Genomic DNA, 14,280 nt, shown 5'->3' with positions numbered 1-14,280 from the left:
CCAAATTTACCACCAAAACTCTGCACTAACATGTGTACAATTGTGTCTCTTCATTTGTCTTGGGTGGAAATGAAAGCTTCATCACTGAAGGAAAAATATGAAATCAAAACATTTATTTAGGCATCTTCAAGTCCCAACCAAGTGATGAAACTGGCTCAGTTAATACTTCCTAAACGTAAGAGATATTTAGTATCAGACAAGACATCTCAGGAGGTTATCTATCAAAAAACCATATGCCTAATGCTTCAGAATATCCATATTTTTTCACCATCCCATAGGTTCTGAGATGCAGTGCTTGAGAGATCAGAAAATGAATATATGTATTTCTGGTGTGGAAGACAAGGAGTAGGGGATCTCAGTCTTTAGAAGTCAATGAGGCAGAATCATTGAGTAGTGTTAGACTCCTAGCCCCAGTGGCCATAAACTCAAACATTATCCTGTTATCTCATAGGAAGGAATCAGCATATGATTCTCCAGCCAGGAGCGCATTTCCTGTCACTCAGGCACATGCTCCAGGGTTCCTCTCTGCTGAAGAAAGAGCTCTCTCACCTTACACACACCATCTTCAAGTTCTTCTGGAGGCAAGTCTGGGTTTCTTTCCACGTGGAGGTTCCAGCGATCCAGCTGTACAATTGTCCCATCTTCGACTTGGCAAAGGATCTTCGAAACAGGTTCATCAGTGTAGCCCTAAGGAATCAAAAAATATACCCACTGCCATCTGGAGTAGCAAACAGTACAGCCAAAGGTATTTCATGCAAGCAAGAGCCCTTCTGCTGTAGCTCTGTTTATTTTGCGATTAGCAAGGCTGGGAAAGTAAACTGTTTTCCTTCAAGTACTTAGAATCTAAGACAAAAGTCACAGGTAACGTGCATAGAGATACTGCTCTAACTGGTTTGAGCTGAGTAATTTTTGCCAGCACCAAGAACCAGTAGTCACCGGTAGGCATTTGAGGGCCATGCTGGATGGCTGCTTCCATCAGAGTGACAAGAGGACTCCCCAGGTCTCCTACTAGAGGAATTTGAGAGACACATAGGACAAGTATGTGTGGAAAAGGAGGAAAGGAATCCAGGTGGCATATGAGAGACAACTTTTTCAATTAACATTCCACTTCACCTCCCTAACCTTGCAGTGGGACACCGTTCTTTCCATGGCTGAAGGCAAGTCTGTCTGAGGCACAGCCCTATTATGCAACCACTTACTACTTGAGCATGTATTTACTGGCAGCATGATTATTAAGGACAGTCAAGTCTCTGATTTGGATGCGAGGAGTCAACAGTGATAAATATATTTACATGAAGCAACTAATTTATTATCATTTATACTATGCTCACTGTAGGAGGTCAATTCACCCAATGCCAAATTCATATCTGCTAATATCTGGAGAGAATTATCACCTAATGGAGATTAACTCACCCAAAGGTCAATTTCATATCTGCTAATATCTGAAGAGAATTTTCATGGAGCCCAGTCCAATCTCTCATATGAGCAGATAAAAAGCTGGTGGGGCTGCATATGTTAGCATACTGTGCCTCCTTACTATCTTAACACTGTAAAAATGTTAATAAAAAAAGCTGGTGAGTGACAGGTAAACTTCTTCCACTAAGCTTAACTAAAGTTGGCTGTATGGTGGGAAGGACAGTTGGCTATCTGTTTCACAAAGCCATGATGACACCAAGCAGAAAAACAAAATGCTCAATAAAACCCGTAACTCTCTTAAACAAAGGACTGTAATCTGAACCAGATTTGCTCTTCTGGCCAAGACTGAGGGTCAGGATCAATTCGGGTCCGTGTGCTTGTTTTACATAAAGACTTGAGGCCAACCCACCCACCACCTTTCAATGGATACCTCAAGAAGCCCCAGGCCTGTGTATTAACCCCCATTTTTTATACCATACTTTCTTCTCTAGATGATTCTAAATTTGAACTGAAGAAGGTCCCAGATAAAACCATGAAGCAGGGGCACCCTAATTCTCCATTCTAACTTATTCTTTGGACAACAGTAGCATATTCCTCTTCCGTTAGAACATCTGTGGATTCAGGGACCCTTCTGCTTGATGGCTTGGGTGGTCCCTGAGAACAGTTCTTACCCCTCCCCAGTTGAGAGTTCGAGCCAGGTCATTCCCAGTTCCCAGTGGAAGGACCCCGACAGGAGGCTGAGGGCTCAGCTGCAGTTCATCCAGAATAGAAAGGATCCAGCCCACCTACAGACATTTCGGGGGCCAGAAGAGATATGAGAAAGATAGGTAAGTTACAAAGACAACCTGAGAGAAGGAAGCTTTAAAAAGCAAATGATATAGTTTAATTTTTCTTTAAAATATGTACAATTTAATCTGGTAGTCAAGAAACAGACCACTTATCTCAAACGGTTTCAAGATGGTGAGTCCCTAAAGGGAGAAGGACCATTTTGTTTATGCTGTCATATAAGCAAAACTGGACCCACTCATCTGTATGTTTAACTTGAGATCTACCTTCAAGTTTAGAACAGTTTAAAATCTGGGGAGGTTTACAATATAGGCATTGGAGACAATACAAGACCTACAATCAGACTGAATTTCAATTTTGGTCACACTCGCTACATAATCTTGATTAAATTATTTAACCTCACTGAGATTTATTTACCTGATTTTCAAAATGGAGATAATGCCTACCTCACAAGACTGTTTACAGATTAAACTAAAATGCATATAAAGCCCTTAATATGGTCTATGTAAGCACTAATTAAATGGTTACCCTCCATAACACCATCTTAGAAATTAGTAGCATTTTCCTAACGATCCCCATATTCTCTGTAATGAAACATTATGAAAACATAATTATGCATGGTCCTAGTACTTATTATAAGTTCAGGCAGAAAATAGATACTTATATACTAGAATCGTATTCCCATTTAATCTTTTTCTAAGATAAATAATACTTTAGGTTTGGTCTTGCAACTATTTAGAATAATTACCCAAAACCTGGAAATGGCAAAAAGAAACTTGCATATCCTCACAAAGTCCTACTAAGGTGGCATTTTACAGGCCTAAGAACTTTATAACTGTAGGCTAACTGGAATATTTCTGTCCTGTGGATACACAAAGGTCGAGAATAGAAGATTATGTTAAAGGTTATGGTTTTATTCCCCCATATGGCCATAAACCAATTTTATCTCACATTTAGAAAAATTGTTTTGGAATAAACTACATAATCCTTTCCCTCTACTTCTCCAATAAGTCAACTCTATCATCTTGCTGGATGCAAGGAGCTAAATAAATTTGAGCTAAGCTCTTCGTCAAAGAACTAAATAAATTTGACATGCATTCATTCTACATTTGTATGAGTCCTATTTTATTTTTTTAATAGTACGTTAACAGTATATGTAGTGCACACTACATATAAAACACAGAACTAAGTAACTGAAATAAGATGAATGAGCTGGAACAAGGTAAGTTAGACTGGATGCCTGCTCCCAAGGAGCTTACAAGGAACAAGGAGAGAGACAATCACTGCTTTCCATGTGTTGATTTCTGAGCAAAGTTCACTTATTAAACTTCAAAATGACTCTGTAAGGTAGGTAGAAGTCTCATCTCCATGTAATAGATAAGGAGGCCAAAACTTGGTAATATCATACCATTTATGTAGTACAGATCGCATTCAAAATTAGGTATGCTAAACCCCAAAGCTGACCTCTTAGCCACTCTGGGACAGAGAGCCTTTCAGTAAAGACCCAAACCCCATTCCAGATAGGGCCTGACCATGCTGAAGACAGAGGCATATACTTTTGGAATCTCTGGAATGCTGGAGAAACCTTAGAAATTGCTCAAACCAATTCAGTTAATTTGCAGATTTATTAACTGAGGTGCAAAGAGGTCAAGCAATTTGCTCAAGGCTAGATAATTAGGAGTGTCAATGTCATGATCTTATCAGGTCTCTTGACTCCATCTAAAATCCTTTCGCTACCACAGTATTCCTTCCAGGATGTAAAACTTGACCGTCCATCAAGAAGCCTGAAATTGTGTTTACCTTCTGGAAAGGCATACCCCCGTGTTCACCCAATATGATGAACTAAAACTCCAGATCTAAAGAAGTGTCCAAAAATCCCTCCACTCCCTGGGCAATTCCCTCCCAGACAACTTCTTAGATTCTGACCTAACACTTTCTTAGTTGTCTTACACACAGTACAAACAAAGCTTGCTATTGAAGTGTGAGGGGAAAAAGAGTCAGATGCTAAAATAGATCTGATGACTATGCTAGATCTGATGACTATGCTCAGCTACCTGTGCACAAACACAGTAGAAGCAGATCCCTCTAGTAAACTACAAGACATGAAAACTCAGAAATCCCAACAATCAGGGGTCACTGATTGCAGATGCAAATAGCCCTGAGAACTAGAGACTCAGAAATGCAATGGAACTCTAGAAATTCGAACTCAACATCCCATATAAAGAAGGCAATCTCTTTACAACTTTTCTAAGAGATGATCACTCTGTCTCCCCCTTATGAACTGTACTCACAAATCTGTCTACTTTCTTTCAGGTAGATTTAAATTGGAAATTTGTTTCTTATGCATAGTTGAAACAGGTCTCTCTTTTCTTGGTAAGGATAACGTCATGTGTTCATATTTCTAATACCCAATGCACTCCAGACACAACGATAGGAAAAATAAATCCTCAGGGACCAGAAGCAAAGCAAACACAAAATGGCAAGCAGATGAAGCCAGGAGTTTGGCTTCTGTCTGGTAACAGGGAGTAGAAGTTCACCCCTCCTGACAGGGGGCCATGTATGAATAAGGGTCCCTCTTGGCCAGCGGGAGAGAGGCTGGAAAAGAATGTGAGAACCCCTGCCTGAGGCCACAGCCCAAAGACAGGGGAGACCCCTTGCGGCAGGAGGGAGAAAGCCGCCAGCAGTGGGCTCACCTTCCCCCTGGCTTGCTGATGTACCTCAAACATCCAACACCTCCTCAGGATGGGTGCCTTAGTCACCTAAGGAAAACCCACTCGAGTCTCAGAGTGCTGGAGACCATGCAAAGGACTAGGAAGGGATAGTGATAGGATGCAGAGAAAGAAAAGGGAAAGACCAAACACAACAAAATAACTTCCTCTGAAGAGGACCCTGCAAAGAAAAATTCTAAATCGCAGGAAGAACACTAATACCAAGATGGACGGGAAGAGGAAGGATCAGTCCACAGTGTGTGAAATACAAATACTTTTCAAATAACTGAAATGAGTGTCCTATAATTTCCATGAATTGATGGGGTATCTTCTTAAAGAATTTTTTTAATGTTTATTTATTTATTTTGAGAGAGAGAGAGAAAGAGAGAGAGAGAGAGAGAGAGAGAGAGAGAGAGAGAGAGAAACCCCAAGCAAGCCCAGCACTGCCAGCCCAGAGCCTGACACAGGACTTGATCTCATGAACCATGAGTTGGACACTGAACTGACTGAGCTACCCAGGTGCCCCTGACGGGGTATCTTCTAATCTTTAAATCGGTATAACAGCCTTCATCCAAATCTTCTTAAGCTGTTGCTGTTTTCTCAAAAAAAGTTGCCAAGAATCCACGCCATACTGTGATATAGTTCCTCAGAATGGCAGCAGCCCTCCGGTCCCCTGGATTTCTCACCATCTCCTTTTCTCTCACACTTGCCCTAACAGAAGAGGAAAATGTATAACTGATTTGAATTAAAGGATTTCCCCCTTTCTTATCCAATCATTTAAGAACTGCATAAATGTAAGAGTGCCTCGGTGGCTCAGTTGATTAAGCGTCCAACTTTGGCTCAGGTCATGATCTCACAGTTCATGAGTTCGAGCCCCACATCAGGCTTGCTGCTGTCAGCACAGAGGCTGTTTCAGATCCTCTGCCCTGTCTCTCTCTGCCCTTCCCTGGCTCGCGTGCTCTTTCTCTCTCTCAAAATTAAATAAACATGATTTAAAAAGAGGGATGGGCAGCTACTTATCTCCCTTGATCAAGAATTGCATAAATACATTCTACTTTCTTTTTCCAATAGCCAAATATTTTCTTCTGAATACAACCAGGTAGGTTTAGTAACCCATTATTACCTAACCTTAGGGTCATCAAATGTCACCTGCCTTTCATAACCAAGATGTGTCATGAAGTTCTCTTAAGTGCCACCAGTAGGCTAGTAGTTCTTTTAGCAGAGGAGGGTCTGGATCTTTTCTCATAGTCCTCAATAGCGTTTCTCATCCAAGAGCTACATTACTCAACAGCAGCTTCCCCAAAAGGCAACAGAACGTAGGGTGTAGGGAGACAGAGCTCAGTGAACCCCGCTCCATCATACATGGGCTGGGTGAGTTTAAGCAAGTGACTCCGTCACTCCAAGTTCTCTCATCTGTCTCTCAAGCCTGTTAGGGGTATGTTATCAGTTAAACACCATGTAGACATTTCTTAGCTTGGCAAATAGGAGATGCTTAATTAACATTAGCTGCTGTGATTAGGCTTTATTTTTCTTCCTCTTCACTTCCTCTATGAAGGTCCAGTTTCCTAGAAGCAAAACGCCCTCTTCCTTTTTCTCCGCTTAACGCTGAACCTCAAATTCACAAATCAATCCCACCTTTGACTGCCATCAATCACAAAGTCTTTCACACACTATCAAAGACAGAAAAGCCAAGCTGTACTGAAGCAGAGAGGTGCTACAAAAGAGAAAGGGATGGGGGAGAGAGAAAGAGAGAGAGAGAGAGAGAGAGAGAGAGAGAGAGAGAGAGAGAGTAAACAAATACACTTACAATAGCAGGAGACAGAAAAGACCTTGAGTAATAATCTGTACCTGTCCTTATAAAAGCAGAACTATACAAAGGATCTTCAGGCCCAAAGCTGTTCTTGGGGCCTCTCGCTTACCAGCAACCTGTTCCTTCTGGAAGTCCAGGCTGCAGGTTCTTAGCAGGGATTATGTTTGCTAGGCTATCACATTTCCCCAAATCATCTCCACCAGCTCATCCAGCACTCCTTCAGTTATATTTAATTAATTGCAAAACAGCACTTGGCACATTTTCCACCACAGCTGAAGAAAACTATCCAGATTGGGTGAAATCATTTCTGAGTTCGCAAGGTTCTTTCCTGCCTTTGTGTTAGGAGGAGCAGGGCTGAGGGATCTGAAACAGCACGGGCCTGGGCTCTGTCCCTGAGCAGCCCCACAGTACTGTCCCCACAAGCTGGCCAATGCTGCCACCCCTGTCCACGCTATGCTTTAGCTGTCACTGCATGTGTCCCCAGTGCACTGCGAGCAATATTTTCACTCTGCAAGGTACTAACATCAGAGGCGGCTGAGGGGTGGCAAGAACAGCGAACTGACATTTTTTTCGAACAGACCCAATCCACGTAGCTCCTCATACGCTGGCAAAAAGCAAAGGATGTGCATGTTGAGAAATCAAAAGAAGTAGAACATTTCTCAACTGAACGATCATCAAGACGGCATTTAACGACTGGGTGTCCCTTTCTAGTATGTACATTAGGATTCTTCTAATGTTTTCATTTGTATTTGTACGTAATAGTTTTTAGGTCATCGTGTGTTAAAAAGAACTGTTTAAGGGGCACCTGGGTGTCACAGCTGGTTGACCGTCTGACTTTGATCTCAGCTCAGGTCATGGTCTCATAGTTCATGGGTTTGAGCCCCTTCTCGGGCTCTGCTCTGATGGTACAGAGTCTGCTTGGGATTCTGTCTCTCCTTCTCTGTGTCCCTCTCCCACTTGTGTGCACACACATGCTCTCTCGCTCTCTTTTTCTCTCAAAAAAAAATGAATTAACATACATTTTTTAAATAAAAATATATGAAAATCACTGTTTAAAATCAGCCCTAAAGAAATCAAGACAGAAGGTGAGAGAAATGGGTGGGGGAGGGATATAGCTAGGCTAGCACTTCGGGAGAAAAGGGGTTTGGGATGATGTGCTCGGCACTATCACTTGAAGGGAAACAGTACTTTCTTCCCTGCTGTGGCTGCACAAAGTCCAGCAAGGAGGTGCCTTCTGTTTAGGGTGTATCCTCATCTAGGGAAGCCAACTGATCAAGAAATAAGCATGAAGGAGCTGGCTACAGAGTTTAACTCCAGGCCTCCGGAAAGAGGGCAACGCAGTTAAAGGTGGACCTGCTGTTCCAGCCCCATTATCGAGGTCAGGGGCCAGATAGGTAGGGACCACGCTGCACCGTAAGGAGCCATAAGGAGGGGAGGGCACGGGCGCCTCTAGGCTCTTGGTCCACATGCCCTTCACTATTCGAGCAAAACGACAGCTATGGGGAGCTAGACAGGTAGAGATGTGCCCAAGGAAGGGAAAAAATACAAATTTACTGCATAACCCAAGAGCAGCTCGTTTACAAACATGAGGGTCTGAGATCATTCTTGAGTTAGGGGAGTTTTCCTAGGGCCTTGAGAAGATGTGACAACCGTGTGACAGCCTTAGGATCATGCTAACCAGTTACAAAGAGATGACATCTGTACCGTCGCCTGCAGCATCCACTGGCCACATGCGGCAACTGGGCACAAGAATGTGCCTAATACAAACCGGAGGGGCTCTGAGTCAAAACTGATGCTGGATTTTGGAGACAGCGCAAATAGAATATAAAATAATCTCGAGTGATTCTTCTACGACTGCATGTTGAAGTGATAATATTTTGGAGATACTAGCTTAAATAAAATGTAGTATAAAATCAATTTCACCTGCTTCTGACTTTAAGTACCTTCTAGAAAACTTAAAAATGTGGCTTGTATTGTAGTTCTCTTGAACAGCCATAGTCTATACTATTGTAATGCTACAGCTATGAAGACCTTTAGGGATGCAAATGTATCCCCTTGCAGATTTAGAAGGTCTCAAAGGAGGGTAAGGAACCTGCTGAAAGTGACGGAAATACAAGCACCCAACAGGGTCTTCTGCCTTCAAGTGGAATGCAGGAAGATGGGCTATTTAAAAGTGCAAGGAGGTAGAGCAACACGAAACGAGTACTGAAGCCTAAGAACTTGTTTCCAAACTGGGGTGCCTGGGTGGCTCAGCTGGTTGAGTGTCCGACTTTGGCTCAGGTCATGATCTCGGGGTTCATGAGTTTGAGCCCTGCATTGGGCTCTGTGCTGACAGCTCAGAGCCTGGAGCCTGCTTCAGATTCTGTGTCTCCCTCTCTGCCCCTCCCCTGTTCGTGCTCTGTCTCTCAAAACTAAATACACGTTAAAAAAAATTTTTTTTAATAAAAAAAGGAAATTGTTTCCAAATTAATGCAAGACATCTGTACGTTAAACAAATTTTGTGCACAAACTGATGGAGTTAAGGGTTAATACATCCCCCTCCTAATCAGTCAAAAGAAATTCCATTCCTGATTCTCCCTGGAACCTTGTCACTGCACTGACAGAATTCTGATGGCTTATGGTGATAGATATGCTCACTGAGTAAAGGCTGAGTGCCTTAAGTCAAATGTATACCTGACACTCTCAGGAACCATTCTTCACTTGCCTAAAGCCAGCAATCTTTCTTCATAAATCCATCAGGAGGCCTTGTCTTTATATATAAACTCTGCCCCCACTCAAAATTTAAAGTTTCATATTCTAAACTAATAAAATTAAAAGTATCAATCACTGACCTAGAAAAAATATTTCAAATTCCATGCATCTTTCACAAAACATCCATTTTGGCCAAGTAAAGCAAACTAAAACTTGGGTCATGCGTCAGGTACAAGATACACAAAGTTTTGATCCTGAGTGATTAAAGTACAGAGGTTACTACTGAGAAAATAATTAACACAAAAGCGTGCACCAATTCTAAGGTAAATCGGCTACTTTCCCTTTGGGCATTAAAGTAATTTACCAGCTCTAAGGTAACTCTACTACTTTCCTTGGGGCGTGCCTGTTGCAAGGGACCGAGGGTAAACATCTAGTGCATTTGTGAGTGATGTGGAAGGATGTGAAAAACGAAGTCAGGAACATAGATGTGGTCCCTAGGAGGAAAACCTACCTGGAACATAAAAGTAGTATCTAGCCTTGTGAAGTACCTATTAATTATGGCGTATTTAAAGAAAGGACGCTAGCAAAGACAGGCTAAGTAGGAGAACCAGACAGTCTTCATGTCAAAAGGTGTTATTAATGGCACAAGGGCGTATTCACAGATATTCAACACTGTAATCGGGCCTGGTCTTCAGGATCCATTAGCAATCTCCCAAGTCTCATTTGCTCATCATTCTGGTTTTGTCCCAGATAAGCTTCTTGAAAACCACTAGTTACACCCTAGTCTCCAAAATCAATGATAATTCTGCAGTCTCTCCTCCAGGATATAACCACTGCCTCCTTCTTTGAAACTCCTTTGTGTTTTTTTTTTTTATTTGGTTTTTTTCTTGACAGAATAAACTACGGGTGGTCTTTTCTATGTCTATTTTTTCCATTTTCCTTTTGAACTTTGGCCCGGACTCCCTAACTGCAGTTGTTTCACAAATGTCCGGACTTGGCTCTCTTGTCCTTGTCCTTTAGGCTTGAAAACCCCAGGTTTCCAAATACTTCTCTAGTTGCAGGGAATGCCTCAAACCATCCAACCTAGAATGTCCTTCCTACACAAACCCGCTGAGCAGAGCAAAGGGACAAGAATTAGGAGAAGTGAGAGCAAGCTGCCACGAGGCTCGGTGATGATGGGAGAAGTTTGGAAGGTGTGGTGCTCAATCAATGGTGAAGCTCAAGATGTAGAGATGGAATAGGAAGGGGATGTGGATTTGAGCTCATGGACACGCAGGTTAAGAAAGGATAAGAACTATGAATTCAGGATAGCAACTGGTCTGCTGCTGTCACTGAGATTTAGAGAGGGAGCAAATGGGCGCAAATACTGAAGTCATATGGGAAGACAAGGAGATTCTAAACCAAGGAAGAGCACTACAGTAAAGGGTCACAATAAGTTTATAGTTTAATTAAGATAACTATCTGGGGACAGCTGAGCTAGGAATGTGTGTGCACGTACGTTAAACATAATATATATTTATTGTATCTATAAAAGACACACTGAGCTAAGAAGAACATGATGCGTGTGTAAGTGATATGTAATAAATTAAATAAATGTATATATGTATCTAAATACACACTACATATGTATCTAATGTATATTATATCAGACACATCAATTAATGTGTATTATCATATATATGATGTGATATATATACGCATACATGTATACACACATATGTTATCTCCTCAGAGGATTTGTTTGGATATAATTCTACTAAAAAAGGTTGGGAAATTTTCACAGCAGCCCATCCCTAAGTGTATTTCCCTAGAACACAACAAATGCTTGAAATTTAATTGGTATTGTGGCAGAAAAAAATTCCCTGGTCAAATAATTTTGGACAATGCTGGGTTAAACAAAGTGAAATAGGTTTGGCTTCTCAGCTATAAGACTTTACATTGAATTTTATAAGCTAATAATGTGTATTGTGAATCTTAACAAACAGTAAACACTGTTTTCCCAAATGCAAAATGTTTTCTTCTCCATGGAGTAACTTAAGGGACCGGTGGAAACACTGTTCTATTTTTTTCCCCAGTTGCATTTACTGGTGCACAATATGTATCCAATGCTACATTAAGTGCCCACTTGCTATGAGAAAGAGAAGATTTTGTTGCTACCTTTGAGAATAAAACATTCTAATTAGGGAGATTAGAGAAAAGTCAAAGAGAGTTCATAATAAAATCCTAGATCCTGGGAGAGCAGACTCCAAATACAGAAGAAAAAGACACTGGACAGCAGCATCTAAATGTCATGGTTCTCAATTCTTTGCCTTTGCTAAATATACCAACGTAAGTAGAGGGCAAATGGAGAGACAGATGAGGCAAAGAGAGGAAAATGTGACAATATTAAACTTCAGCCCAATTCCATCTTTTCTTCAAAAATGAATACAAAGGATACCAATCAATGATCTTTAAGGCAAACCAATGTCAGCATTTTAAGTTCTATTTCCACTTGTAAAAGAATGAAGACAATAATTTTGTCCATATACTTCTCCTTAATAGTGACCAATTAAGAACAAATTAAATTAGGGTTTTTTTTTTAAAGAATTTAGTCATCTATAACCGTCATTCTAATAATACGACCACATCCTTACCTTGTGGAATAGGAAAGGATATAGTCAAGCTGAGGGAGTAAAACATAATTTAGTAAGACCAAGTATGAATCCATGAGAACAATAATCAAGTCTCTTATAACCCTTTATGGGCTATGCTTCACATGACAGAGACCTATGTTTTAGGGGACTGGAAAGAGGTGAGGTGGGAATAAATTTGGAGAACTGTCATAGGGAAAACAAAAGAAAGATGGAAGAAATAAAGGAGACAACTGGATTCTATTTCAAGGACCTACCGTTCCATCCCCGCCACAGGCCAGAATTCGTAGATTTGGTACCTTCCTATATAACTCAAGCCTGTAGAGGAGATAGAAGACACATTAAACATGAGCACATCACTGGCCATCGCAGAGAGAAAACCCAGGGCACAAGAGGGCTCTGGGATATCCACTGGAGAAAATGTATAATCAATGTAATGTCGTCAAAACTCGTTACCAAGTCATCACGAGGGAAGAGACCCCAACAACTGCATCAGAGGTTGGCAGCAAAAGTCAATTTTTAAATGGCTGACATTGGAACGGGATTTCAGGATGTCCCAGGGTTTCATTTCCCATAATTGCTATTAATGCATCAACTCACGTCGTTTCCCTAGTTAGTTTCGACTTCCTTTTCTTTTCCCATCATACCCTTCCCTCCTTTCTCAAAGGAAATCATCAAGAATCAATAGTCAATGCTGATTGTATGTCTCCTCCTCATACTTTATAAGCTTTTCCTGGATTTTTTTTTTTTTTTGGAAACAAAAAGTGGAAACCTTCTTGAAACCTTCTACTTTCTACGCTTAATCCCAATAAACCTTTTCAGAGAGACAGGGTGCTGGGAGGATACCTACTACTAACACGACCACACCTACAATCTCAGCTCTCTCTCTTCAGAGAGAGAACCAAATTTATACTCCTCAGGCCAAAGAGGGAAGACTTACTGACTTCTCTTTATTTAAAATTTGTCTGCTTAAAGTTAGATAATTTTTCATGTTGGCTCTTGAGAAAATACAATTAGACCCCCGCCCCACCCCCCGGCTAAAACATTTGCTTAAGCAAAGCGATTAAACCCTCTGTTCTAGAAGACATCACCTTGTAAATCTTTGTTTTGTTTTGTTTTGTTTTTTCTGAAAATATCTCCTATCTGGTCACATTCTTCATGATGATCTATGAAGTCTCTACCTAAAGTGTAACCAAAGTGGTAAGATTTTACGATTTTGCCCTTCTGACGGGGCAGACGCCAAGGTAACAGATATGCCTGAGTCCATCCAAATACAGAAAAAAATACAGAAGTTTTATAGCGAACTCTAGTGGCAAAGAAGTTCACAGATTAAAAGAATGACAGGAGAAATTAATTTTTATATGTAATATTCTCCTGAATGCTTCAAATATACAACTTTTCCATTTTACACAGGAATATTATTTCTCTAGAAATTATCTGAGTTGATGTTTCTTTGCCTCTGATATTGCTACTTATTCAAAAATAATTAGTATCCCTTAAGTTCTAATGTTTCCCAGATGACATCCAAACTATCTTAATACATGGGGGTTTTTTTTCATTTTTTTTTTAATGTTTATTTGAGAGAGAGAGAGAGAGAGAGCGCGCGCACACACACACACACACACACACACACACACACACATGTGGGGGAGGGGCAGAGAGGGAGACAGAATCTGAAGCAGGCTCCAGGCTCTGAGCTGTCAGCACAGAGCCCATCATGGGCCTTGAACTCATGAACCGTGAGATCACGACCTGAGCTGAAGTCGGGACGCTTAACTGACTAAGCCACCCAGGAACCCCAATACATGGGTTTTGAAAAGGGAATCAGACAGTAGCAGAAACAGCCCTGCTCTTTCCCATCATGTACCCCATCACCATCACCAAAGGGAAGATACAGGATACCTGTTACCTATGGCTAAACTTTATTTTTGATGTTTCTAACAAAAATAGAATGAAATTTCTGAGAAGTTTGGAAAAGGGATTGAGCGGGAATTACAATGTCTTCCCACTCTGGTGTAGAATCAATAGGCATAATCAAGTAATCTGTCTCAAATAGACACTGATGCACATACACAACCTGTGATTTACATACACAAACATACTCATAAACAAATATGGCCACCCTCCAAAGATATACTTACATTCTTACTAACGTACATCGCTAAAGTTGTAGGTGCATACATAGAAAAAGGACAAATCTTTTCTCAATGCGGATGTGTAAATAATCTCCAGATGCATG

The 14,280-nt window shown here is 41.0% G+C and overlaps 1 protein-coding gene across 7 annotated transcripts in view; it reads right to left on the bottom strand.

Annotated features, from left to right (window-relative positions):
- The window catches only part of DGKI (diacylglycerol kinase iota), a 435,956-nt gene that overhangs the window by 182,978 nt on the left and 238,698 nt on the right, over window positions 1-14,280 (bottom strand). For all 7 annotated transcript variants that reach the window (XM_053218037.1, XM_053218038.1, XM_053218039.1 and 4 more), the window contains 3 exons: window positions 12,299-12,359; window positions 2,088-2,201; window positions 550-687 (listed from right to left, as the gene is read on the bottom strand). In XM_053218037.1, the coding sequence (XP_053074012.1) occupies window positions 550-687; window positions 2,088-2,201; window positions 12,299-12,359 (313 nt within the window). The remainder of the gene's footprint in view (window positions 1-549; window positions 688-2,087; window positions 2,202-12,298; window positions 12,360-14,280) is intronic.

This window comes from Acinonyx jubatus, chromosome A2, assembly GCF_027475565.1.
Source record: "Acinonyx jubatus isolate Ajub_Pintada_27869175 chromosome A2, VMU_Ajub_asm_v1.0, whole genome shotgun sequence".
Taxonomy (NCBI): domain Eukaryota; kingdom Metazoa; phylum Chordata; class Mammalia; order Carnivora; family Felidae; genus Acinonyx; species Acinonyx jubatus.
Note: the sequence above shows the minus strand (reverse complement) of the source record. Positions and strands in the feature narration are given on the sequence as shown.